This window comes from Oryzias latipes, chromosome 3, assembly GCF_053564925.1.
Source record: "Oryzias latipes strain Hd-rR chromosome 3, Olatipes_Hd-rR_3.1".
NCBI lineage: Eukaryota > Metazoa > Chordata > Actinopteri > Beloniformes > Adrianichthyidae > Oryzias > Oryzias latipes.
In genome coordinates this window covers 43,017,904-43,040,005 of record NC_136239.1, presented here as the reverse complement: position 1 = coordinate 43,040,005, position 22,102 = coordinate 43,017,904, and the positions used below count along the sequence as shown (strand labels likewise).

General features: G+C 45.4%; 1 protein-coding gene across 11 annotated transcripts in view; it reads right to left on the bottom strand.

Annotated features, from left to right (window-relative positions):
- The window catches only part of lrrk1 (leucine-rich repeat kinase 1), a 66,395-nt gene that overhangs the window by 20,444 nt on the left and 23,849 nt on the right, over positions 1-22,102 (bottom strand). For all 11 annotated transcript variants that reach the window (XM_078944850.1, XM_078944845.1, XM_078944846.1 and 8 more), the window contains 7 exons: positions 21,668-21,831; positions 12,758-12,895; positions 11,262-11,374; positions 10,831-10,901; positions 10,606-10,735; positions 9,899-10,011; positions 4,480-4,694 (listed from right to left, as the gene is read on the bottom strand). In XM_078944850.1, the coding sequence (XP_078800976.1) occupies positions 4,480-4,694; positions 9,899-10,011; positions 10,606-10,735; positions 10,831-10,901; positions 11,262-11,374; positions 12,758-12,895; positions 21,668-21,831 (944 nt within the window). The remainder of the gene's footprint in view (positions 1-4,479; positions 4,695-9,898; positions 10,012-10,605; positions 10,736-10,830; positions 10,902-11,261; positions 11,375-12,757; positions 12,896-21,667; positions 21,832-22,102) is intronic.

The window sequence follows — 22,102 nt, the reverse complement described above, 5'->3', positions numbered from 1 at the left end:
TCAGCTGTGACTGGCCGCCTGCTGGTCATGTGGTGCTCCTCTACCAGGAAGCCGGAGTCTATTAAGCACACCTGGGAGTTGGGCCCGGCAGAGAGTCTGGTGAACTGTTACTGGCTGACTCTCACTATGATCCTGACTCTCTTTGGCAAACAACCCGCTGCATGCTTCTGACTAGGCTGTTTTACTCAAGTACGTGGTGGGAGGTTGTGATCAGGCAAGTCTGGGGCCCCATACATTTTCACACGCAGGCTGAACTTTGTTAGACACACCAGGTAAGGGGTTGGTGCCATTTCTTGTAATGTTTTTTATGTTTTTATTTAGACTAGGTAGGTAGTCTTTTGTTGTTCCTTTTGATTTATAGGTTTAGGTGCGGAGTAAGGCCTGGTTTTGTTATATTGTGCTTGTTTATTTGGCACGACCCAAACATCACGACCTCCCCCACAGGTAATGGTTTGTAGCAGCCTGAATCCTTCATTACTATAAACTATATATATACATCATTCTTGGCTTCTTGTTTTATTTCATGGTTGCGCTGTTGCCCCCCCCCCCCCCCCCCCCCCCCCCCGGGACGTAACATTAACATTCAATCCATTTCCTCTAAGTCCCTTTTAGGTCAATGAGTTAATTAATGAAAACAAACTTAGTCTACTAGCCTTAACAGAAACTTGGCTACAACAGGATGACCATGTTAGACTGAATGAAGCAACCCCCCCCCCCCCCACACACACACACTTATGCTAACTATCAGAAATCCAGGATTTCAGGGAAAGGAGGTGGTTTGGCAGTAATATCACAGTCTAGCTTACTTCTCAGCCCTAAAGTTAAAAATGCTTATAATTCATTTGAAAACATCATATTGTCTATAAATCACCCAAACAGGAAAACTCGAAAACCTGTTTTATTGATAATTATTTATCCCCCCCCCGGCCCGTGTTCAGAATTATTAACTGAGTTTTCCGACTTCCTATCGACTATTGTCTTAGATTCTGATCAAACTATAATATTAGGGGATTTTAATATTCATGTTGATGACCCCAGTGACTGTCTAGGAAAGGCTTTTGCAGCTTTATTAGATGATGTTGGTTTCACCCAAAGTGTGAATGAACCCACTCACTGTCATAAGCACACCCTGGACCTTGTTCTAACCCATGGGATAGAGATCAGCCAGCTGAGTGTCCTTCCTCTTAACCCCATCATTTCTGATCACTTTCTGATTACCTTCCAGCTTACACTGGAACATCCTTCTGCCCCAGTGAATAAGAAACAGCTTAGAAGAACCTTAACTGACCGTTCTGTGTCTGAGTTTAAACACACAGTTCAGCCAGTACTTAGTGATATTCTGAGAAAATACTCTGAGACCAGCTCCCATAGTATCAGTCCTAGTATAAATGACCACTTTGTTAATGATGCCTTACAAGCCCTCAGGAGTACACTCAATGTTGTTGCCCCCTTGAAACCTAAGTTCGTCAGACAAAACCGAGTAGCACCGTGGTTTAACGCTGAAACTCTCTTAAACAAGAAACCCGTAAGTTGGAAAGAGAATGGCGTTGCACCGGTTCAGAGCAGTCTCTGAATATCTGGAAACATAGCCTATTAAATTATAAAAAAGCTCTGCGTAGAGCTAGAAGCCAGTACTATTCAACCTTAATATCAGAGAATGGAAACAATCCAAGATTTCTTTTTAGCACTATAGCTAAATTAACTCGCAGTCAGAGCTCAGTAGAACCACATGTTCCTGTTTCTCTCAGCTCTGATGATTTTCTTACATTTTTCGATAGTAAAATCTCAAATATTAGACATAAGTTGAATCAAGTTATTCCTACTATCAGCCCAGAACAGGCTGAAGCGGTAGAAATGGAGGCCTCCATAGAAACCTCTGTAACATTAGACTGCTTCACTGCTGTGGATCAATAACATCAATTATTACGTCCTCCAAATCCTCAACTTGTCTGTTAGACCCAATTCACACTAGACTTTGTAGCACAAATATAGGATTGTCATATCGTTGTTGGGATAAAAACAGTAAATGCTTTTCAAATTAGCAACTAATATTAATGGTCCAGTATTTCATTGTTAAGTCTCCAGGTGAGCACATTATAATGGTTTGATTTGTATGTATATGGTTTTGGATTACGTTTTGTTGACAAATATGGACGCCAAGAGACTTCCTCCCGGTGACTTCCGGTCACTCATGTGTATGGCTGAATACAGCTGGCAGCAAAAAAGAGGGGAAGACGGAGCCAAAGGGGAAGGGAGGAGAGACAAACTTTACGTGTGACGCGAACACTGCCGCTCCAGGAATGTATTACTAACAGACGGATTGTTTTCTGGATACAAGCTGACGGATATACTGGATCTTTCTGCCAACCTTCAAAAGGTCTTCCCTTTTATTGGAAAGTGTTACAATATCAATTAACGAATCTGCTAAGAAGCCGTTGTCCATCTGCACCGGGCCGGATCGTCACAGGCCCTACAAATGTTTGAGACTGCTTTGTCCTGAGAGACTAAAGACGCCAAACAAACTTTAAAGAACTCTGTGTAAATAATTTAAAGACTGGGTGTAATTGGGTGGTGGTATCAACAAAGGTTTTTTTTTTGTATATATGTATATTTCAAAAGTAACAACGTAACTGGGAATCATCAGTGTGTCGTGTTGAAGTTGTTTGATATAAATTGAGAAAAAGAAACAAACACATACATTTAAGACAGAAAGTAGAACCCTAATTAATTTTGTAAATACTCTCATTTAATGCTGAGTGTTACAGCTTTTTAAAGAAACCTTCCCCCTAATTAATGATTCCATATTAACGATGATAAATACCTCTCTGGAAACGGGTTACGTGCCACTGTCTATTAAATATGCAGTTGTTAAACCTCTTCGGAAAAAGCCCAGTTTGGATCCTAGCATCTTGGCCAACTATAGACCGATATCAAACCTGCCCTTTATTTCTAAAATCCTAGAAAGAGTTGTAGTTAAGCAGCTTTACTGCCACCTACAGGACAACAGCCTCTTTGAAGACTTTCAGTCGGGGTTTAGACCCCCCCACAGCACGGAAACTGCACTAGTTAGAGTCTCTGACTTGTTATTGGCCTCAGAAAAGGAACTACTCTCTATTCTGGTCCTGTTAGACCTCAGTGCTGCCTTTGACACTATCGACCAAAGTATTTTACTCCATAGACTAGAGCAGGACATGGGGATCAGAGGATCTGCCCTTCAGTAGTTTAAATTCTATTTATCAGATAGGTACCAGTTTGTTAATGTAAATGGACATTCCTCTCAGTGCACTCCAGTTAACTATGGAGTCCCACAGGGCTCAGTTTTAGGACCCATTCTGTTTATGCTTTATATGCTACCCCTAGGAAACATGATCAGGAAACAGCATTAATTTTCACTGTTATGCAGATGATACACAGTTGTATTTATCCAATAAACCTGACCAGAATGACAATATAGAGAAACTTAATGCCTGCATCAGAGACATCAAGACCTGGATGACAATTAATGACCTCCTCTTGAACCTCTAGAACACTTCACTCACTAAATGCAGGACTGCTTGTGGTTCCTAGAATTAGTAAAAGTACAGTTGGAGGTAGAGCGTTTAGCCACCAAGCCCCTGTTTTATGGAATAAGCTCCCAGCTCATGGAAGAGAGGCCGACTCAGTTTCTACATTCAAAGTTAGACTGAAAAAAATCCTCTTTGGACAGTCTTATTGTCTCACTTTCAACTGCTCCTACACCTGGCTGTGGATCCTTTCTCCGGCTCAACTCGCGCCCCCGGCTATCCCCCCAACTCCATCTGGATGAAGCTCGTCTGCTGGACTTTAAACATTTAGTTGTAGAGTTAGATGAGTTAATTCTTTTCTATGAATTCTGGATATCGCCTGTCCGTCCTGGGGGAGGATCCCTCCTTCATGTGGGCACCCCTGAGGTTTTTTAGTTTTATCCGGAATCCGTTTTTTTTTAGGAGTTTTTCCTTACTGCGAAGGGGGGTCTAAGGGCAGGGATGCCAGTTTAGTTTAGTCTGTTTAGTTAAAGTTTTAGTATTATCCCATTGAATTCTATGTATTCATGTTCCTTTTGATTTTATGTGTAACTTTTCAATTACCGATACGAAGCCCATCGAGACGACTGTTGTTGTGAATTTGGGCTATACAAATAAAATTTTTATAACTGGCATCGTTGCTTGGTGTGTATTTTTATATGAATTTTATTTTTTTACTTAGTTGTCATGTAATTTAAAGATGTTCTTCTGTTATATTGTTGCACTGTTTGAATGTCACTTTACTGCTGTAGACAAAAGAATTTCCCCATCATGGGATAAATAGTCTTATCTTATATTAAGACAGCACAAATATTCAAAGTTTTTTCAGACCTAATGAAGTTAGATGCTGACTGGAAAATTAAAAAAATGCTTGTATTCATATACACATAAATTTATATTTACAGTATATACATCCATATACTTGAGTTTTACTTACATTGGCTTTTCCAGCACCACCCCTTTCAGTCTCCCAGGTGAAGGTCGTCACGCTGTGTTCTGCATGGGTAAAGGGGGAAACCTTGCCGCTGAGTAGAGCCTGAATCAGAGCGGTTTTGCCCTGCCTGGCTGGTCCAACCACAAGCATCTTCAACTGTTGGCAAGGTTCTGCTCTCCGGTTCTGGGCCCGGAGGAAAGCCAACACTGATGCAGGACCTGTTGGACCCGAAAAACTATGATTCTCAAAGGAACTTAAACCAGAAGCTACAGTTGTTCCAATCTAAAAACACCTTAATTGGAGGTGAGACCCCACTGACAGCTTATGGCTCTTAGAAAGTCTCAACTGAAGTGGGAAACAACTTGGACCACCCATGTTTTCTAGGAGAAAAGGTGAGGGCTGTTTGTCTCCTTTGAGGTGGGATCGCTAAGGGCTAAAAAACTTTTAAAAATTTCAATAAACTGGAAAGAACTAGCAGACGTCAGGTAGGGAAAACTAATCACTAAACCAGGGGCCTCATTTCTAAAATTTTGCGTAGGATTTGCGTCAGAAGTGGCGTACGGATGAAACATAGGACGTGCGTACGCACAGAAATATTCGGATTTATAAAACCGTGCGCACGCACATCCTACGCATCTTTCCCTTAATAAATCACAACCAATTCTAAATGCAGCGCAGCTTTTGCGGCTTCATGACACGCCCATAGTTGCCCATAAATAGTCTGTGAAACGCCCACAAATGAATATTCATTGATTGGGAAACCATGGCAAACACCGAGAGGAAATCAAAAAAACGTAACTTCACTAAATGTGAAGTAGAAGTTATCGTTGGCGAGGTGGAAAAGAGGAGAAAAGTGTTGTTTGGAGGGTACGGTGTGGGCATTACTAATGCCAAAAAGACACGTGAGTGGCAGACGGTGGCAGACGCCGAAAATGCTGTAGCCTCACAACCTCGGACCGTAGCCGAAATAAAGAAGAAATGGTCGGACATCAAAGTCGAGGCAAAAGGGGCTGACCCCTCCTGATGAGAGACTGGCGGCTATTGTTGGGGAATCCCTTTTAAGTGGAGTGGTGACTGAGGCGTGGGGGAACACCGACGCGCCAGATGCACCGGGTGACACACCCCCCAAAAGCTCCAAGAGGACGGCTGGAGGAAGTCAGAACCGGCTCATCAGCCACTCGTCCTCGTTTGCCAGCAAGTCTTCTTGCTGTCTAAAGATGCGTTCACTCCGAATTCTTCCATTTGCCACATCTTCTAAGAGCGCTAGATCAGCCATTGTGCGTCATTACGCATTGTGATGGGGCATTTTATTTCCCTCCATTTAATTACATCTGACAAGCTACAGATGTCGGTAATAATCCACGTGGAAATGGGAAATTGATCAGCGCAAATGTAATTTCTTGTTGCTTTCTGAATGGTTGAGACATACGCCATACATTGTTTTATCAAAAATAAAACAAACTAAAGGCATATGCATGAATACCATAATTCCATAGCTTATGAAGAAATGTTTTGCTCTGAAAACAACTTTCCCCAGTGGACAATTAATATATCTGTCCGTCCGTCCGCACACCGGCACCTATCTGCTCCGCCAGACGGACACATTAACGAGAATATCAGTTTTGTACATTATTTCGTTCTGTTAACTATATTATCAATGAGGATGAATTGCACAACATGCCAATATTGCAGAACATATTTCACTTTTCTTTCTGCAAATAAGTGTTCATTTGAATTTCTGTTGTAATTTTCGTTTGATTTTTTTTGTTTGTTTCACTGCTGATCGATCAAACGGGTGTTGGTGTAGCTGTTAATTGTAAGACTTTCTTTGTGAAGTCTTCATGTTATAAATGAGAGGCAGTATTGTCATTTTCACTTTCACGTGTTTCTTCCATCTGCGGACGGTGTCGCCGTTTCTCATTTCACCCGTTTTTGTGCGTACGCCTGGGTCAGAGCTTGCGTGAAGGACCGCACATTTTCCCGTCAAGTTTGCTTTTTATAAATCTCAACTATTGCGTAGAGAGTGGCGTACGCCTTCTTTTGTGCGTATGCAACGTTTAGAAATGAGGCCCCAGGTGATAGAGAAAAGCAGAACATGAATAAAGACTAAAACGTGACTGAAGACCAAACCGTGACAAAACACCCAAAACATGACTGAAGAGCAAAACATGACTAAAGACCAAAACGTGACTAGAGGCCAAACCGTGACGGAAGACCAAAATGTGACTAAAGACCAAACCGTGACTGAAGACCAAACCTTGACTAAAGACCAAACCATGACTGAAGACCAAAACGTGACTAAAGACAAAACTATGACTGAAGACCAAAACGTGACTAAATACCAAAACGTGACTAAAGACAAAACTATGACTAAAGACCAAACCATGACTGAAGACCAAAACGTGACTAAATACCAAAACGTGACTAAAGACAAAACTATGACTAAAGACCAAACCATGACTGAAGACCAAAACGTGACTAAATACCAAAACGTGACTAAAGACAAAACTATGACTAAAGACCAAACCATGACTGAAGACCAAAACGTGACTAAATACCAAAACGTGACTAAAGACCAAACCGTGACGGAAGACCAAACCGTGACTGAAAACCGAATAGTGACTAAAGACCAAACCGTGACTGAAAACCAAATAGTGACTAAAGACCAAACCGTGACGAAAGACCAAAATGTGACTAAAGACCAAACCATTACTGAAGACCAAACCGTGACGGAAAACCAAACCTTGACTAAAGACCAAAACGTGACTAAAGACCAAAACGTGACTAAAGACCAAAACGTGACTAAAGACCAAAACATGACCAAAGAACAAAACATGACTAAAGACCAAAACGTGACTAAAGACCAAACCGTGACTAAAGACCAAAACATGACTAAAGACCAACACATGACTAAAGACCAAAACATGACCAAAGAACAAAACATGACTAAAGACCAAAACGTGACTAAAGACCAAACCGTGACTAAAGACAAAACTATGACTGAAGACCAAACCATGACTGAAGACCAAACCGTGACGGAAGACCAAACCGTGACTGAAAACCAAAACATGACTAAAGAACAAAACATGACTAAAGACCAAAACGTGACTAAAGACCAAAACGTGACTAAAGACCAAACCATGACTGAAGACCAAACCGTGACGGAAGACCAAACCGTGACTGAAAACCAAAACGTGACTAAAGAACAAAACATGACTAAAGACCAAACCGTGACTGAAAACCAAAACGTGACTAAAGACAAAATTATGACTGAAGACCAAACCATGACTGAAGACCAAACCGTGACGGAAGACCAAACCGTGACTGAAGACAAAACCGTGACGGAAGACCAAACCGTGACTGAAAACCAAAACGTGACTAAAGACCAAAACGTGACTAAAGACAAAACTATGACTGAAGACCAAACCATGACTGAAGACCAAACCGTGACGGAAGACCAAACCGTGACTGAAAACCAAAACGTGACTGAAGACCAAAACGTGACTAAAGACCAAACCGTGACGGAAGACCAGAACTTGACTAAAGACCAAAACTTGACGAAAGAACGAACCTTGACTGAAGACCAAAACGTGACTAAAGACCAAAACATGACCAAAGAACAAAACATGACTAAAGACCAAAACGTGACTAAAGACCAAACCGTGACTAAAGACCAAAACATGACTAAAGACCAACACATGACTAAAGACCAAAACATGACCAAAGAACAAAACATGACTAAAGACCAAAACGTGACTAAAGACCAAACCGTGACTAAAGACAAAACTATGACTGAAGACCAAACCATGACTGAAGACCAAACCATGACTGAAGACCAAACCGTGACGGAAGACCAAACCGTGACTGAAAACCAAAACGTGACTGAAGACCAAAACGTGACTAAAGACCAAACCGTGACGGAAGACCAGAACTTGACTAAAGACCAAAACTTGACGAAAGAACGAACCTTGACTGAAGACCAAACCGTGACTAAAGACCAAAACATGACCAAAGAACAAAACATGACTAAAGACCAAAACGTGACTAAAGACCAAAACGTGACTAAAGACAAAACTATGACTGAAGACCAAACCATGACTGAAGACCAAACCGTGACGGAAGACCAAACCGTGACTGAAAACCAAAACGTGACTGAAGACCAAAACGTGACTAAAGACCAAACCGTGACGGAAGACCAGAACTTGACTAAAGACCAAAACTTGACGAAAGAACGAACCTTGACTGAAGACCAAACCGTGACTAAAGACCAAAACATGACCAAAGAACAAAACATGACTAAAGACCAAAACGTGACTAAAGACCAAACCGTGACTAAAGACCAAAACATGACTAAAGACCAACACATGACTAAAGACCAAAACATGACCAAAGAACAAAACATGACTAAAGACCAAAACGTGACTAAAGACCAAACCGTGACTAAAGACAAAACTATGACTGAAGACCAAACCATGACTGAAGACCAAACCGTGACGGAAGACCAAACCGTGACTGAAAACCAAAACATGACTAAAGAACAAAACATGACTAAAGACCAAAACGTGACTAAAGACCAAAACGTGACTAAAGACCAAACCATGACTGAAGACCAAACCGTGACGGAAGACCAAACCGTGACTGAAAACCAAAACGTGACTAAAGAACAAAACATGACTAAAGACCAAACCGTGACTGAAAACCAAAACGTGACTAAAGACAAAATTATGACTGAAGACCAAACCATGACTGAAGACCAAACCGTGACGGAAGACCAAACCGTGACTGAAGACAAAACCGTGACGGAAGACCAAACCGTGACTGAAAACCAAAACGTGACTAAAGACCAAAACGTGACTAAAGACAAAACTATGACTGAAGACCAAACCATGACTGAAGACCAAACCGTGACGGAAGACCAAACCGTGACTGAAAACCAAAACGTGACTGAAGACCAAAACGTGACTAAAGACCAAACCGTGACGGAAGACCAGAACTTGACTAAAGACCAAAACTTGACGAAAGAACGAACCTTGACTGAAGACCAAAACGTGACTGAAGACCAAACCGTGACTAAAGACCAAAACATGACTAAAAACCAAACTATGACTAAAGACCAAACCGTGACCGAAGACCAAAACGTGACTGATGACCAAAATGCGACTGAAGACCAAAACATGACTAAAGACTGAACCGTGACTGAAGAACCAAGACACGACTAAAGACGAGTCATGTTTTGGTCTTTAGTCGTCGTGACATCATGAGATCTATGTTATTGTGCGAAGGAGATTGTAAAGCATGTAAACCCTTCATGAAGGTTGTGCAGCCGAGGGCTCTGATTCAAAGTGCATGTAAGAACCAAGACAGCAGGTCTTCTTACCACACCAAGAAAGACATGACCTTCAGCAGAGACTGTAAACTGTACCTTCCACCTGTACCCCCTTTGGGACGTTGGTGATGCTGAGGTCGTCAATCTCTAGCTGCCAAAGGTTGGAGAGCTGTCCCAGCTCCAATGGAAGCTCCCGGATGCCAGGATTGCTGTTCAGAGATCAGCAGAAAAAGGTCATTAGGGCAGCCAGAGTCCTGGAGGACAAGGTCAGGGTTAACAGCAGCCTAGATGGAGACCAAGACTTTGCTAGGTCAATTACAACCTGTAAAGATCTTTGTCCCTGGTTTTCTATCAATCCATCATGACTGATAGCTGGAGGAGACCGGAGTTTTATGACACTCAGAAGGTTTTTATTTTTTACAGTCACATGCTGACCTCAACAGTCAGTAGTCTTCAGGTTTCTGCTTATTTTGGCCCCACCTCCTTTTAGGTTTATGTTCTGTTGTTCATCTGTTGATGAATAATTCGTCTATTCTACCTTTCCAGAAAGGGATTGCAATAATATAGTGTGGCTGGTTTACATCTTTTCCTGGACCTTTGGGTGGTGTTTTCTCATGGTTGGTGCAGATCTGGTTGTTCTGCATACCTCAAAACAGTATCAGTCCACCTTGTTGTTGTGGTACTTTTACAAAAAATCCTCATTCTAGACCATGCTTGGCTTCTGTGAAGATGCAGGACTTCTGGATCTGAGAGGCTTAAATGCTGAGCTGGCCGCACAGCCCGGGTTTGAACCTGTGACTCACCCAGACAAGTAGAGCTCATTGAGGCTGTGCAGACCACACACTGAAGGGGGGACAGAGTCTAGCTGGTTGTCATTCAAAAGCAGAACTTCCAAGGAATTCCACAGGATTCTGGGAAACTCAACAGGATTCCCTATGAACACAAAACCAGAGTTTTTAAAAGCTCTCAAAAGGACAAGAACGAGTTCTGGTTCCCATATGACAATCCGATTTAACAGCATCATCTACCTGGGTCAGCCTCTCTCCTGCTCCAGGCAGTCAAGAAGGCAAGTCTACTGGTTTTGGGTCCCGCATCAGATCTAAGAGAGAAGTCAAACGGCGCATCATTAGTTCAGGGGCGATCTACAGTTTTCTTCTCAGGAACATCACCAGAACGCTCTTTTTCTAAAGATGAACTAAGGATCCTTCAGGGAGAACCAGCTCAGAACATCAAGTCCCCCTGAACCTGATGCTGGACCTCATGAAGTCAGAACCTCTTCACATTATGAGTCAGGAGTAGAAGGATCTGAACTGAACTGGATCAGAACCATTCCAATAAAGGAAACCCTGAATCTGTTTTTTTCCTGCAAGACCGTCAGAACCTAACCTTTTTATAAACACTCAAAACTAAAATAAATTAAACATTTGATTGTGCACATGTGTTTGCACGTGTGAGCTACCTGCCAAGCTGGTTCCTGGATAAGTCAAGAGTTTTCAGCTGGGTGCACTTCCAGCTGCTGGCAGCAGGAAGTGCTGTGATCAGGTTTCCACCAAGTCTCAAGGAGGTGAGCGCCTGAGGAGAGGAGGAAGACATTAGGCCTCTGGAACTCCTAATGCTCACCCTTCATCTCCGTATGACGATGACTACACTCAAAAAAAGGAAATTACCAGCCAATTAAGTTAACGAAAAAGTAACTTGTCATTTCAACCAGAAAATTTTATGTTTGTAAATCTTACGTGAATGAATCATGTCGATTGTACATAAAAATAATCCATTTAAAAGTTACTAATTTCAATCACGTTGATCCAACATGATACCATTAAATTGGATGCATTAGTAATCGCAAGGAATTGTGGGATACCATTTTCTTTGTCTATCTGGGCAGATTGTGGTCTAAGTGTGAGTTTTTGTCCACGGGTTTTATTGTCAAGCTGTTTTACTCTGTTTTAACTAGTGATTTAAACTGTTATGTTTATTTTTTTTTTGCACCATGAGTTAAAGTTTGGTAGAAGATGAAGACCAACCCCCTTGTGTGGCAAACTGTTAATGTTCCAATACTTAACACAGAGTTCGCGGTAATTGAGCTCCTGTCTTGTGATGTGGGACTTTGCTGGGTAATTCATGTCTTTGATGTGAAAATTAAAAGACCCATTGGTTGTAACTTTGGAACAACATATCAATTACAGATGAATAAATAAAATTAAAGAAATAAATAGAAATTCAAGTTAAATAAACTTAATTTACTTAGGTGACCAATTGAAGTGATTCAATTAAATTGGATCAACTTTTTTCTTTTTAGAGTGAGCAACAATATCAATTTAAAGTTGGGTGCAACTGCTCTATTTAAATTGAATCAACTTAAATTTATTAGTTTGAACCTAAATACATTAAGTTGACCCAACCTAAATACATTAAGTTGAGCCAACCTAAATAAATTAAGTAGGACCAACATGATTCATTTTTGTTCAAGTAACGCAATCTAATCATGTGGAAATCCTTTCCATAATTTTTTTATGTTCATTCAAAGTGAACGTTTTTTGAGTGTATAAAAAACACACAGGTGCCAAACTCTAGAGGTCGAGGGTCAGAGTCTGTTCTAACCTACCATTTTAGGTTCTTGCTGGCAAAATACACCTGATCCAGGTCATCAGGAACAGGTAGGGCTGGGTTTCTGAAAGACCAGCACAATGCTGACCCTCAAGGCCTGGAGTCTGACACCCTGAGGTTAGAAGCTCTTTGCAGAAACTGATGTAAACTTTCTTCTGTGAGTTGGAGAATCACCATCAAAAATCCTCAGAGCGGATTTAGCCGCCAACAGGCATGAAATCCACATCCAGCCAAGCTCTACGCACGGCGTTGGTGGACGTGAACACTGAAGAACTCTGCTCACACACGATGTCTGTGCAGATCAGGAGTCACTACAGCCTGAAACTAATGAAGTCTTGGAGGACCCACCTCCAGCTCAAACAGGTACAGGGGAAGCTCTTTCAGACGGTTGTCAGAGAAGTCCACCTCCTGCAGCTCAGCCCTCCAGTATGTAGAGATGGTTCCTGGGAGAGACTCCATCAGGTTGGAGGACGCTTTGCAGTGTTTCTGTAGAGGGAAAAGACAACATCAGATCATGTCAGACTGACAGGAAAACACAGAACGTAACCTATGTAGACATGCATATGCATTTAGAACACAAAAAAAGAATAATTACAGAAGTACGATTCCCAAACATCACTCATAATCAGTAGTTATGGAAAAGTCCAACAACGTGACATCTGACTTTTTTGTTTCACATCCATGGCTGCTGAGGCTGTTGGGTAAAAACTCTTCGTCTGTTCTGGCTATGATTGGTCTCCATCGCTTACCTGATGGTAACTGTTGCATTATAAGGTGACACCTCTGAGGGGCCTTTTGTTAGGTACCAGGAGGGGCCAGGGCGGCCGTTATTGTTTTTGATTCACTTCCTGTTTTATTTTGACACTTCCGGTTCTGGTCACTAGTTACACTCGTTGTCTTTACCTCATTGATTGTTTTCACCTGTTTCCACTTTAGTCACTGTATATATTCTTTGTCAACCCAGTCATGGTCACAGGATCGTTTCGTTTGTTTGTACTCTCACGAGAATAGTCGATTAAATTGGAGTTATACGTATCCGCTGGTGTCCTGCGTTTGTGTCCACCACCCGACCCTGACATTACGATCCTGTCAACAATGGACACAGCGGGCGCTGATCATTCTGGAGCTGATGCCGGTAACCAGGAGCGGATCATCCAGCTCCAAGCAGAACAGCTTGATTACCTGCGTCGAGGGATGCTGGAGATGGCCGGTCGCCAGGAGCAACAGTTAACCGCACTCCACAAACGCCTGGACCTCCTGGCCACGCAGGTTCAGCCGTCTTCTTCATCTCACACGCCTCATCCTTCCTCCTCCACGCCGGCTCCTGTGGCTCCTTTTCAGACTTCTCCGGCTCCTGTGGTGCAGCTGGCCCGGCCAGAGAGGTTCTCCGGTGACTCTGGGGATTGCAGGGCGTTCATCACGCAGTGTGAGCTGCACTTCGAACTACACGCCGCAGCGTTCCCTACGGAGCGGTCCAAGGTGGCCTTCATGATATCGCACCTCACGGACAGAGCTGGAGCATGGGCCACAGCAGAGTGGCAACATGGAGCCACCACCTGCACATCTCTTCCTGCCTTCCTGGAGGCGTTCACCCAGGTCTTCCAGCACACAAAGCCTGGGAGGGAGGCAGCCCGGGCGCTTATGCGGCTGCGACAGGGGCCTCGGCGGGTGGCTGATTACGCCATAGAGTTCCGGACTCTCGGTTCAGAGAGCGATTGGAACCCCGCTGCGCTGACGGACGCTTTCCTGGAGGGTCTTTCCGAGGAGATGAAGGACCATCTCGCGCCATTGGAGATCCCATCGTCCTTGGAGCCCCTGATAGCCCTCGCAATCACAATCGCCTGCAGGATCGCAGAAAAGGACGTTGGGCGGAGGTTCCCCGTTTCGAGGGACGCCTCGTGGACTCTTCACGCTCCTTTCATCATGCTTTGTCTGCTGCTCCCACAGATCCTTCGGAGCCCCTGACGGACGAACCTATGCTTTTGGGACATGGGCGCCTATCCTCCGCTGAACGTAAACGCCGGATGACGGCAGGTGAGTGCCTTTACTGCGGTCAGCAAGGTCATTTCTGCAGGGCCTGCCAAAAAAGTCACCGCTCGTCATTAAGTGTGGGCACACTGACGAGTGGAGGTCCAGCGCCCACCATTTCTAGTCCTGCCTCGTGCATACTGGAGGGTCATATTATGTTTAAGGTTGGGGGGGGTTCCCGTTCGGGCCTTATTGGACTCTGGGGCTGAGCAGAACCTCATGGATGCCGAGCTGGCCAAACAGGCGGGTTTTGCCACCGAGTCGCTTCCCCGTCCGTTATTAGTTAGCTCTCTTAATGGTGAGATTGTTTCCACCGTCAACCAAATTACTGAGCCAGTCCATCTCATAATTTCAGGTAATCATCACAAGTTCACCTGGTTTTACGTATTCAAGTCATCTCTCAATCCTATAGTTTTGGGGTTTCCCTGGCTCTTGGCTCATAACCCCGTTATCGACTGGCCCTCTGGTCGCATCACTCGCTGGAGTGATTATTGTCATGAGACCTGTTTGCGCTCAGCTCGACATCCGGAGGCCGATCCCGCTGTCCCAGTGGGGCAGCCGCAGGATCGGGCTCTATCGCTTCCACCTCACAGGCCCTATGACTGTGCCATCACACTGCAGCCAGACGCAACGCTGCCCAAGAACCACCTCTACAACCTGTCGAAACCGGAGAGGGAGGCCATGGAGCGGTACGTGGCTGATTCCCTCAGGTCTGGACTCATCAGGCCGTCCTCGTCGCCTGTAGGGGCCGGGTTCTTTTTTGTCGGAAAGAAGGATGGGTCGTTACGACCCTGCTTCGATTATCGGGGGTTAAACGCCATTACTGTGAAGAACCGGTATCCCCTTCCTCTGATGAACTCCGCTTTTGAGTCACTGCAGGAGGCCAGGGTGTTCACCAAGCTGGACCTGCGGAACGCCTACCATTTGGTGCGTATCAGGGAGGGTGACGAGTGGAAGACTGCGTTCAACACCCCACTCGGACACTATGAATATCTGGTGATGCCTTTCGGTCTGTCTAACGCCCCTGCAGTGTTTCAGGGATTCATTAATGATGTGCTTCGGGATTTTGTTCATCACTTTATTTTTGTCTACCTGGATGATATCCTGATATTTTCTAAGGATTCCAGCGAGCATAGGCGGCATGTTCGTCTGGTTCTCCAGCGGCTTCTCGAGAACAAACTGTATGTAAAGGCTGAGAAGTGTGAGTTTCACTCCCCTTGTGTTTCGTTTTTGGGGTTTGTCATCGCGGGTGGGGAGGTACGAACCGATCCTGCCAAGGTTAAGGCGGTTGTGGAATGGCCCACCCCTGTTAACCGTCAGCAGTTACAACGGTTTTTGGGGTTTGCCAACTTCCTACGCCGCTTTATCCGTAATTTTAGCTCTGTCGCAGCACCCCTCATGAGCCTGACATCCACCTCCTCTGCCTTTCAGTGGACGGAGGCCGCTGAGGCTGCTTTTGTCAAGCTGAAGCATCTGTCCACCACAGCGCCTGTCCTGATCCAACCAGATCCCTCCAACCAGTTCATCGTGGAGGTTAACGCTTCTGATATTGGAGTAGGGGCTGTGTTATCACAGCGGTCAGGCACGGATGACAAGCTCCATCCGTGCGCCTTTTTCTCCTGCCGGCTTAACCCGGCCGAGGTGAACTATGATGTGGGGGACAAGGAGCTTCTAGCGATTAAGTTGGCTCTTGAGGAGTGGAGACACTGGTTGGAGGGGGCGACTCAGCCGTTTGTGGTCTGGACCGACCATAAGAACCTCTCGTACATCCGGACCGCTAAACGGTTGAATCCCAGGCAGGCGAGGTGGTCGTTATTTTTCACCCGTTTTGATTTTGTTTTTTCTTACCGTCCTGGCTCCAAGAATGTAAAACCTGACGCCCTCTCTCGGCAGAAGGAACTTATAGTGAAGGATCAACAACCGAGAACGGTCATACCGGCATCCTGCGTTCTAGGTGCCCTCACTTGGCGGTTGGAGAGGGACATCAAGGCTGCTCAGGCGCAGGACCCAGACCCAGGTGGGGGGCCGCCTAATAGACTTTTTGTTCCCAGGACCTGTCCCAGCCAGGTTCTCCAGTGGGCTCATGCTACGCGCCTGACCTGCCACCCCGGGATCCGCAGGACCATTTCATTTCTACGCCAACGGTTCTGGTGGCCCAGTCTAGCAAGGGACACCCGGGAGTTCGTTTCTGCCTGCACAGTCTGTGCCCAGAATAAGACCACCAACCAACTTCCTGATGGGCTCCTACACCCTTTACCAGTCCCGAGCCGTCCTTGGTCCCACATTGCCCTGGACTTCGTCACCGGTCTGCCGTCCTCAGCTGGCAGGACGGTCATCATGACAGTGGTGGACCGGTTTTCGAAGGCAGCCCACTTTGTTGCCTTGCAGAAGCTGCCTTAGAACGCGGAGACTGCCAAACTCATCACTGATCATGTTTTCCGGCTGCATGGTATTCCGGTGGACCTGGTCTCGGACCGGGGTCCACAGTTCATTTCCCAGGTGTGGAGGTCCTTCTGTGCAGCTTTCGGTGCCACTGCCAGTCTCTCCTCAGGGTTCCATCCTCAGTCTAACGGGCAGGCTGAGAGGACCAATCAGGACATTGAGGCGGCCCTCAGATGCATCTGCTCTCGTCACCAGACCTCCTGGAGCTCCATGCTTCCCTGGGTGGAGTATGCCCACAACTCCATGACCTCGTCTGCTACTGGTATGTCTCCTTTTGAGTGCTCCCTGGGTTATCAACCTCCTTTGTTCCCGGAGCAGGAGACAGAGGTGGCGGTACCGTCCATCCAACACCTTTACCGCCGCTGCAGACGAGTCTGGAGGGAGGCGCGTGCCGCACTGCTTCGCTCTTCCGCATTCAACAAGAGGCTGGCTGACCGGCACCGCCGCCCAGCCCCCACCTACGCGCCAGGTCAGTCATTCCTCCTCTCCACTGCTAATATCAAGTTGCGGACAGAGTCGAGGAAGCTCTCCCCCAGGTACATCGGACCTTTCGAGGTGGTGAGGGTGATTAACCCTGTGGCGGTCCAGTTACGCCTACCACAAACCATGCGGATCCATCCAGTTTTTCGCGTGTCTCAGCTTAAGCCACACATCACGAGTCCCCTGCATCCGTCCCCCAAACCACCACCGGCGCCTCGCATCATCGACGGTCAGCCCGCATGGACCTTCCGGTGCATAATGGACGTCAGACGGAGAGGACGGGGCTTCCAGTACTTGGTGGACTGGAAGGGGTGTGGGCCTGAAGAACGGTCCTGGGAACCGTCGTCCCGTATTCTGGACAAGGACATGCTCCGGGAGTTCCACCGGCGGCACCCTCACAAACCTGGTGGTGCGCCCAGGGGCGCCCCTTGAGGAGGAGGTACTGTTAGGTACCAGGAGGGGCCAGGGCGGCCGTTATTGTTTTTGATTCACTTCCTGTTTTATTTTGACACTTCCGGTTCTGGTCACTAGTTACACGCGTTGTCTTTACCTCATTGATTGTTTTCACCTGTTTCCACTTTAGTCACTGTATATATTCTTTGTCAACCCAGTCATGGTCACAGGATCGTTTCGTTTGTTTGTACTCTCACGAGAATAGTCGATTAAATTGGAGTTATACGTATCCGCTGGCGTCCTGCGTTTGTGTCCACCACCCGACCCTGACACCTTTAGGCTTTCTTTATAATAGAGCTTTTCCTATTGTTTTACTGTAAATGTAGAAAAGCTCTTGGTGAAGACATGAAACGTCTCAGAAAAACGAGTGATTGACTCCAGCTGAGATTTGTTATTTTACCTACTACAGTGTTCTGTCGCTGAATCACAGGTTCACGGTCAGAAAAATGTGTAGAAAGTAAAAACACTTTGCGGATTTCAGAACATCTGGTGAGACCAAAGGTGTAGCAGACTGTTTAGAGCAGGGGTCGGGAACCTATGGCTCGCGAGCCATATATGGCTCTTTTGATGGTCACATGTGGCTCGCAGACAAATCTTTACTTATACTTTTTTTTTCATTAGACCAGTCCTTCTCGGGCGCGATGCGATGCCAGAGGCGCGCAGTAGTAGCAGTGCTTAGAGAGAGAAATCTGCGCCAGCGCTATCAGTTACTATTATCTATTATTTCACAGAGTTTGTACCAGCTGGAAACCTGTGAATTGACGTGCCTAAAACTGCGCGCTCCCGTCTCTGAGAAAGAGCGCGCAGATGCGAGGACGGGATGTGTGAGGGAGAAAGCAGAGGGGGGGCCTGAGGTGTTGTGGGGACAGGCAGCAGGTGAATCGCGCAGGGATTGTAAAAACCTAAAACCCGCTGCCCGTCACTCACTGCAGCGTGTGAGTGTGTGTTTGGCTCCGTATCTGCATGTGAGCAGTCTGTCTCACATCTACAGATCAGTCAGACCTACGATGACGTTTAAAGTCTCAACGCCTGCATGAAGAAGAAACTCACCACGTATCAACCGGACTAGACCATCAGCAAAACTACCACGAGAAATACTCATCATTTATTAGCAACAGAATAACAATGTTATTAAAAAGAATCCACAGACTTATTGTACTTTAAAAATGTTGAAATTAAATCAAATGCACACATTCATTTGTATATTTAGTTTTAAACAAATTGTCGCGGACTGAGTTGGATGGCTGTTGGGCCGCGTTAAAAGTTCTGGAGTTCATTGAACGCGTCAAGCAGAGATCTGATTGGCCCTCAGTTCTGTCGCTCAGCCTGTTGTTAGGGAGTTTGGACCAATGGGGTTCAGCTATGGGCCGAATCAGGGAAATGGGAGGGCTGCAGCGGGAGCAGGGGAATATAAAGTTGGGAGAAGCGCTCTCATCTCGGCGGGAGAGATTCAGGAGTTGCTGAATTAATTGAACGGCGTTTGTTGCGGTCTGCAGTAATCGGAATAAAGAAATTTAAAAGAGGTTAAGTCTCCGTGCCTCAGTGTGGGGAAGGGACACTACATTATTGTATGGCTCTTTCGAAATTACATTTCAAAATATGTGGCATTTATGGCTCTCTTGGCCAAAAAGGTTCCCGACCCCTGGTTTAGAGACTCTGATGCAGAGACAGGAGGAAGAGGAGCAGCTGGAGGCGGCAGAGAAGAAGATGCTGAGGTTCTCTTTGGAACCAGGATGGATCATTTAATCCATTAAAGGATGTTCTGGAGATCCATGCAGGGAAGCAGATGGAGACGTTTGAGAGGAGGAACAGAGATGATGATGGTGAAAGGATGGAGACACCAGGACAGAAGAGGAAAACCAAAGAGGAGGTTCATGGATGAAAGAGGACATGAGGGAGGAGGAGTCAGCAGCTGTGATAGATTCATGGATTTTTTTTCACCAAAAAAATATCTTCCATAAGATCTAACTTCCTGCCCACTACTACTATTCCCACCTCATCTGCAAACCCGACTGTACCAACACCTCCAAGGACCCCTTCTGAATTCACACCCACTACACAGAAAGAGGTCAAAGCCATCTTAAGGACTATGAAATCCTCAACCTGCTCACTTGACCCCCTCCCAACAGCCCTGATCAAAGACAACATTTCAAGTATCAGTCCAATTATCACAACTATAATTAACCAATCATTACAAACTGGTCATGTTCCTCTTGCTCTCAAAACTGCCATTATAAGACCACACTTAAAAAGCCTGCACTGGACCCTGATAACTTGGCAAACTACAGACCCATTTCCAACCTACCATTCCTGTCCAAGGTTCTTGAAAAAGTTGTCGCTGCTCAGCTCCACCATCATCTCTCAATGCACAGCTTATATGAAAAATTTCAGTCTGGTTTCCGGCCAGCTCACAGTACAGAGACAGCCCTGGTCCGAGTCATGAATGACCTACTCATAGCTGCGGACCAGGGCTCCCCATCTCTACTCCTCCTTCTGGACCTATAAGCTGCATTTGACACTGTGGATCACGGCATTCTCCTTAACCGTCTTCATACTACTGTTGGACTCTCTGGGAAAATATTCAACTGGTTTAAATCACAACTCAAACAGGACAGAATATGTAGCTCTGGGGTCTGCTAAATCTCACACACACACAGTCACCTGCGGAGTTCCTCAAGGCTCTGTTCTTGGACCTTCACTCTTTACCATCTACATATCTCCACTTGGACAAATCATCCGTAAACACAACACTTCATTCCACTGTTACGCCGACGACACACAGTTATATGTGAAAATGGATCCCACTCCCACCCTAACTTCTTCTGCCCTCCAGGCATGTCTCGAGGAGATAGAGGCATGGATGGCTGAAAACTCTCTCCAATTCAACAACAACAAGACTGAAGCCATATTAATCGGTACACCTCACCAGATCATTACAACCATAAAAGCATTCTGGTTTCTGGTCACAACATTCCGCTCTCTTCACCTGTGATAAATCTTGGTGTCAAAATTGATTCTAATCTAACCTTTGATTATCATATACGCCACCTCTCCAAAGTGTCTTTTTTACATCTCAAATATATTGCAAAGCTCCGCCCCTCACTCACCCAGTCTGATGCAGAAAAACTGATCCATGCATTTATCTCCTCCAGACTTGATTACTGCAATGCTCTCCTTGTTGGGATTCCTGGCAGGAGCCTGGAAAAGCTCCAGCACATCCAGAATTGCGCTGCTAGGGTCCTGACAAGGAGACGCAAATTTGACCACATCACTCCTGTTCTTCAGTCATTTCACTGGTTACCCATTCGTTTCAGAATTCACTACAAACTCTGTCTCCTCACCTACCAAACCGTCCATGGAACTGCCCCTGCCTACCTCAGTGAAATCCTTTCCCCGCAAGGCACTTCACGACTCCTCCTCTCAAATTTTACACATTGTCTTCATCAACCAAGGACCAGGCTAACCACACTCGATTCTGGAACAATCTTCCACAATCCCTCAGAGCCCCACAAAGCCGTGGCACATTTAAAAAAGGCTTGAAAACTTTCCTTTTTAATAATGCTTTTTAGTACTTTTGTTGTTGTTGTTTTTGTCTTACTTTGTTCTTATTTTGAACCATTGTTATTCCTGCCTTCATTGTAGCGCTTTGAGATTTTACCTAAAATGTAATGCGTATTCTAAATAAAATGTATTATCATTATTATTATTAGGAGGCAGAGGAGAAGGTGGGATGGAGGTGCATGGGTTTCTGAGGCACCCTCTAAAGGGAGCATCCAAAAACCAGAGCAATCATCTGGTGCTTTGAAACCACAAAGTTTGAGATGCACTGGTAAATGACAAAGGGAGGGTCCATACCAAAGGGCAGGTCCAGGGTTCTGGGAATGAGACCAGCTTGTTGATGCTGACGTTAAGGTTGCACAGGGATTTCAGGCAGTGCATGATGGTACCGGGCAGGCTGCTTAGAGAGTTAATGGACAGGTCCAGCTCCTCCAGCCGACGGAGGCCAATCCAGTTCACGTCTGTCAACAGGAAGAGCGGGAAAAAAGCAATTACAGATCTTGACATTTAAAACCACAAAACTGTATTTTCGAGGAGCTGATCATAAACTCTAGGAAAAAGGCCTTTCATCTGTAACCATGGACCACAGACAGGACGGCTGTACTAAGGCGAACCTGACCCGGGACTCCAATCAGTGGCGCCTCCAGAATTTTTTCATGGGGGTGGCCAGTGGGGGGCCACATTAAATCTTGGGGTGGCACACAAAAACCATGAGCTATATTTTTAAAATTC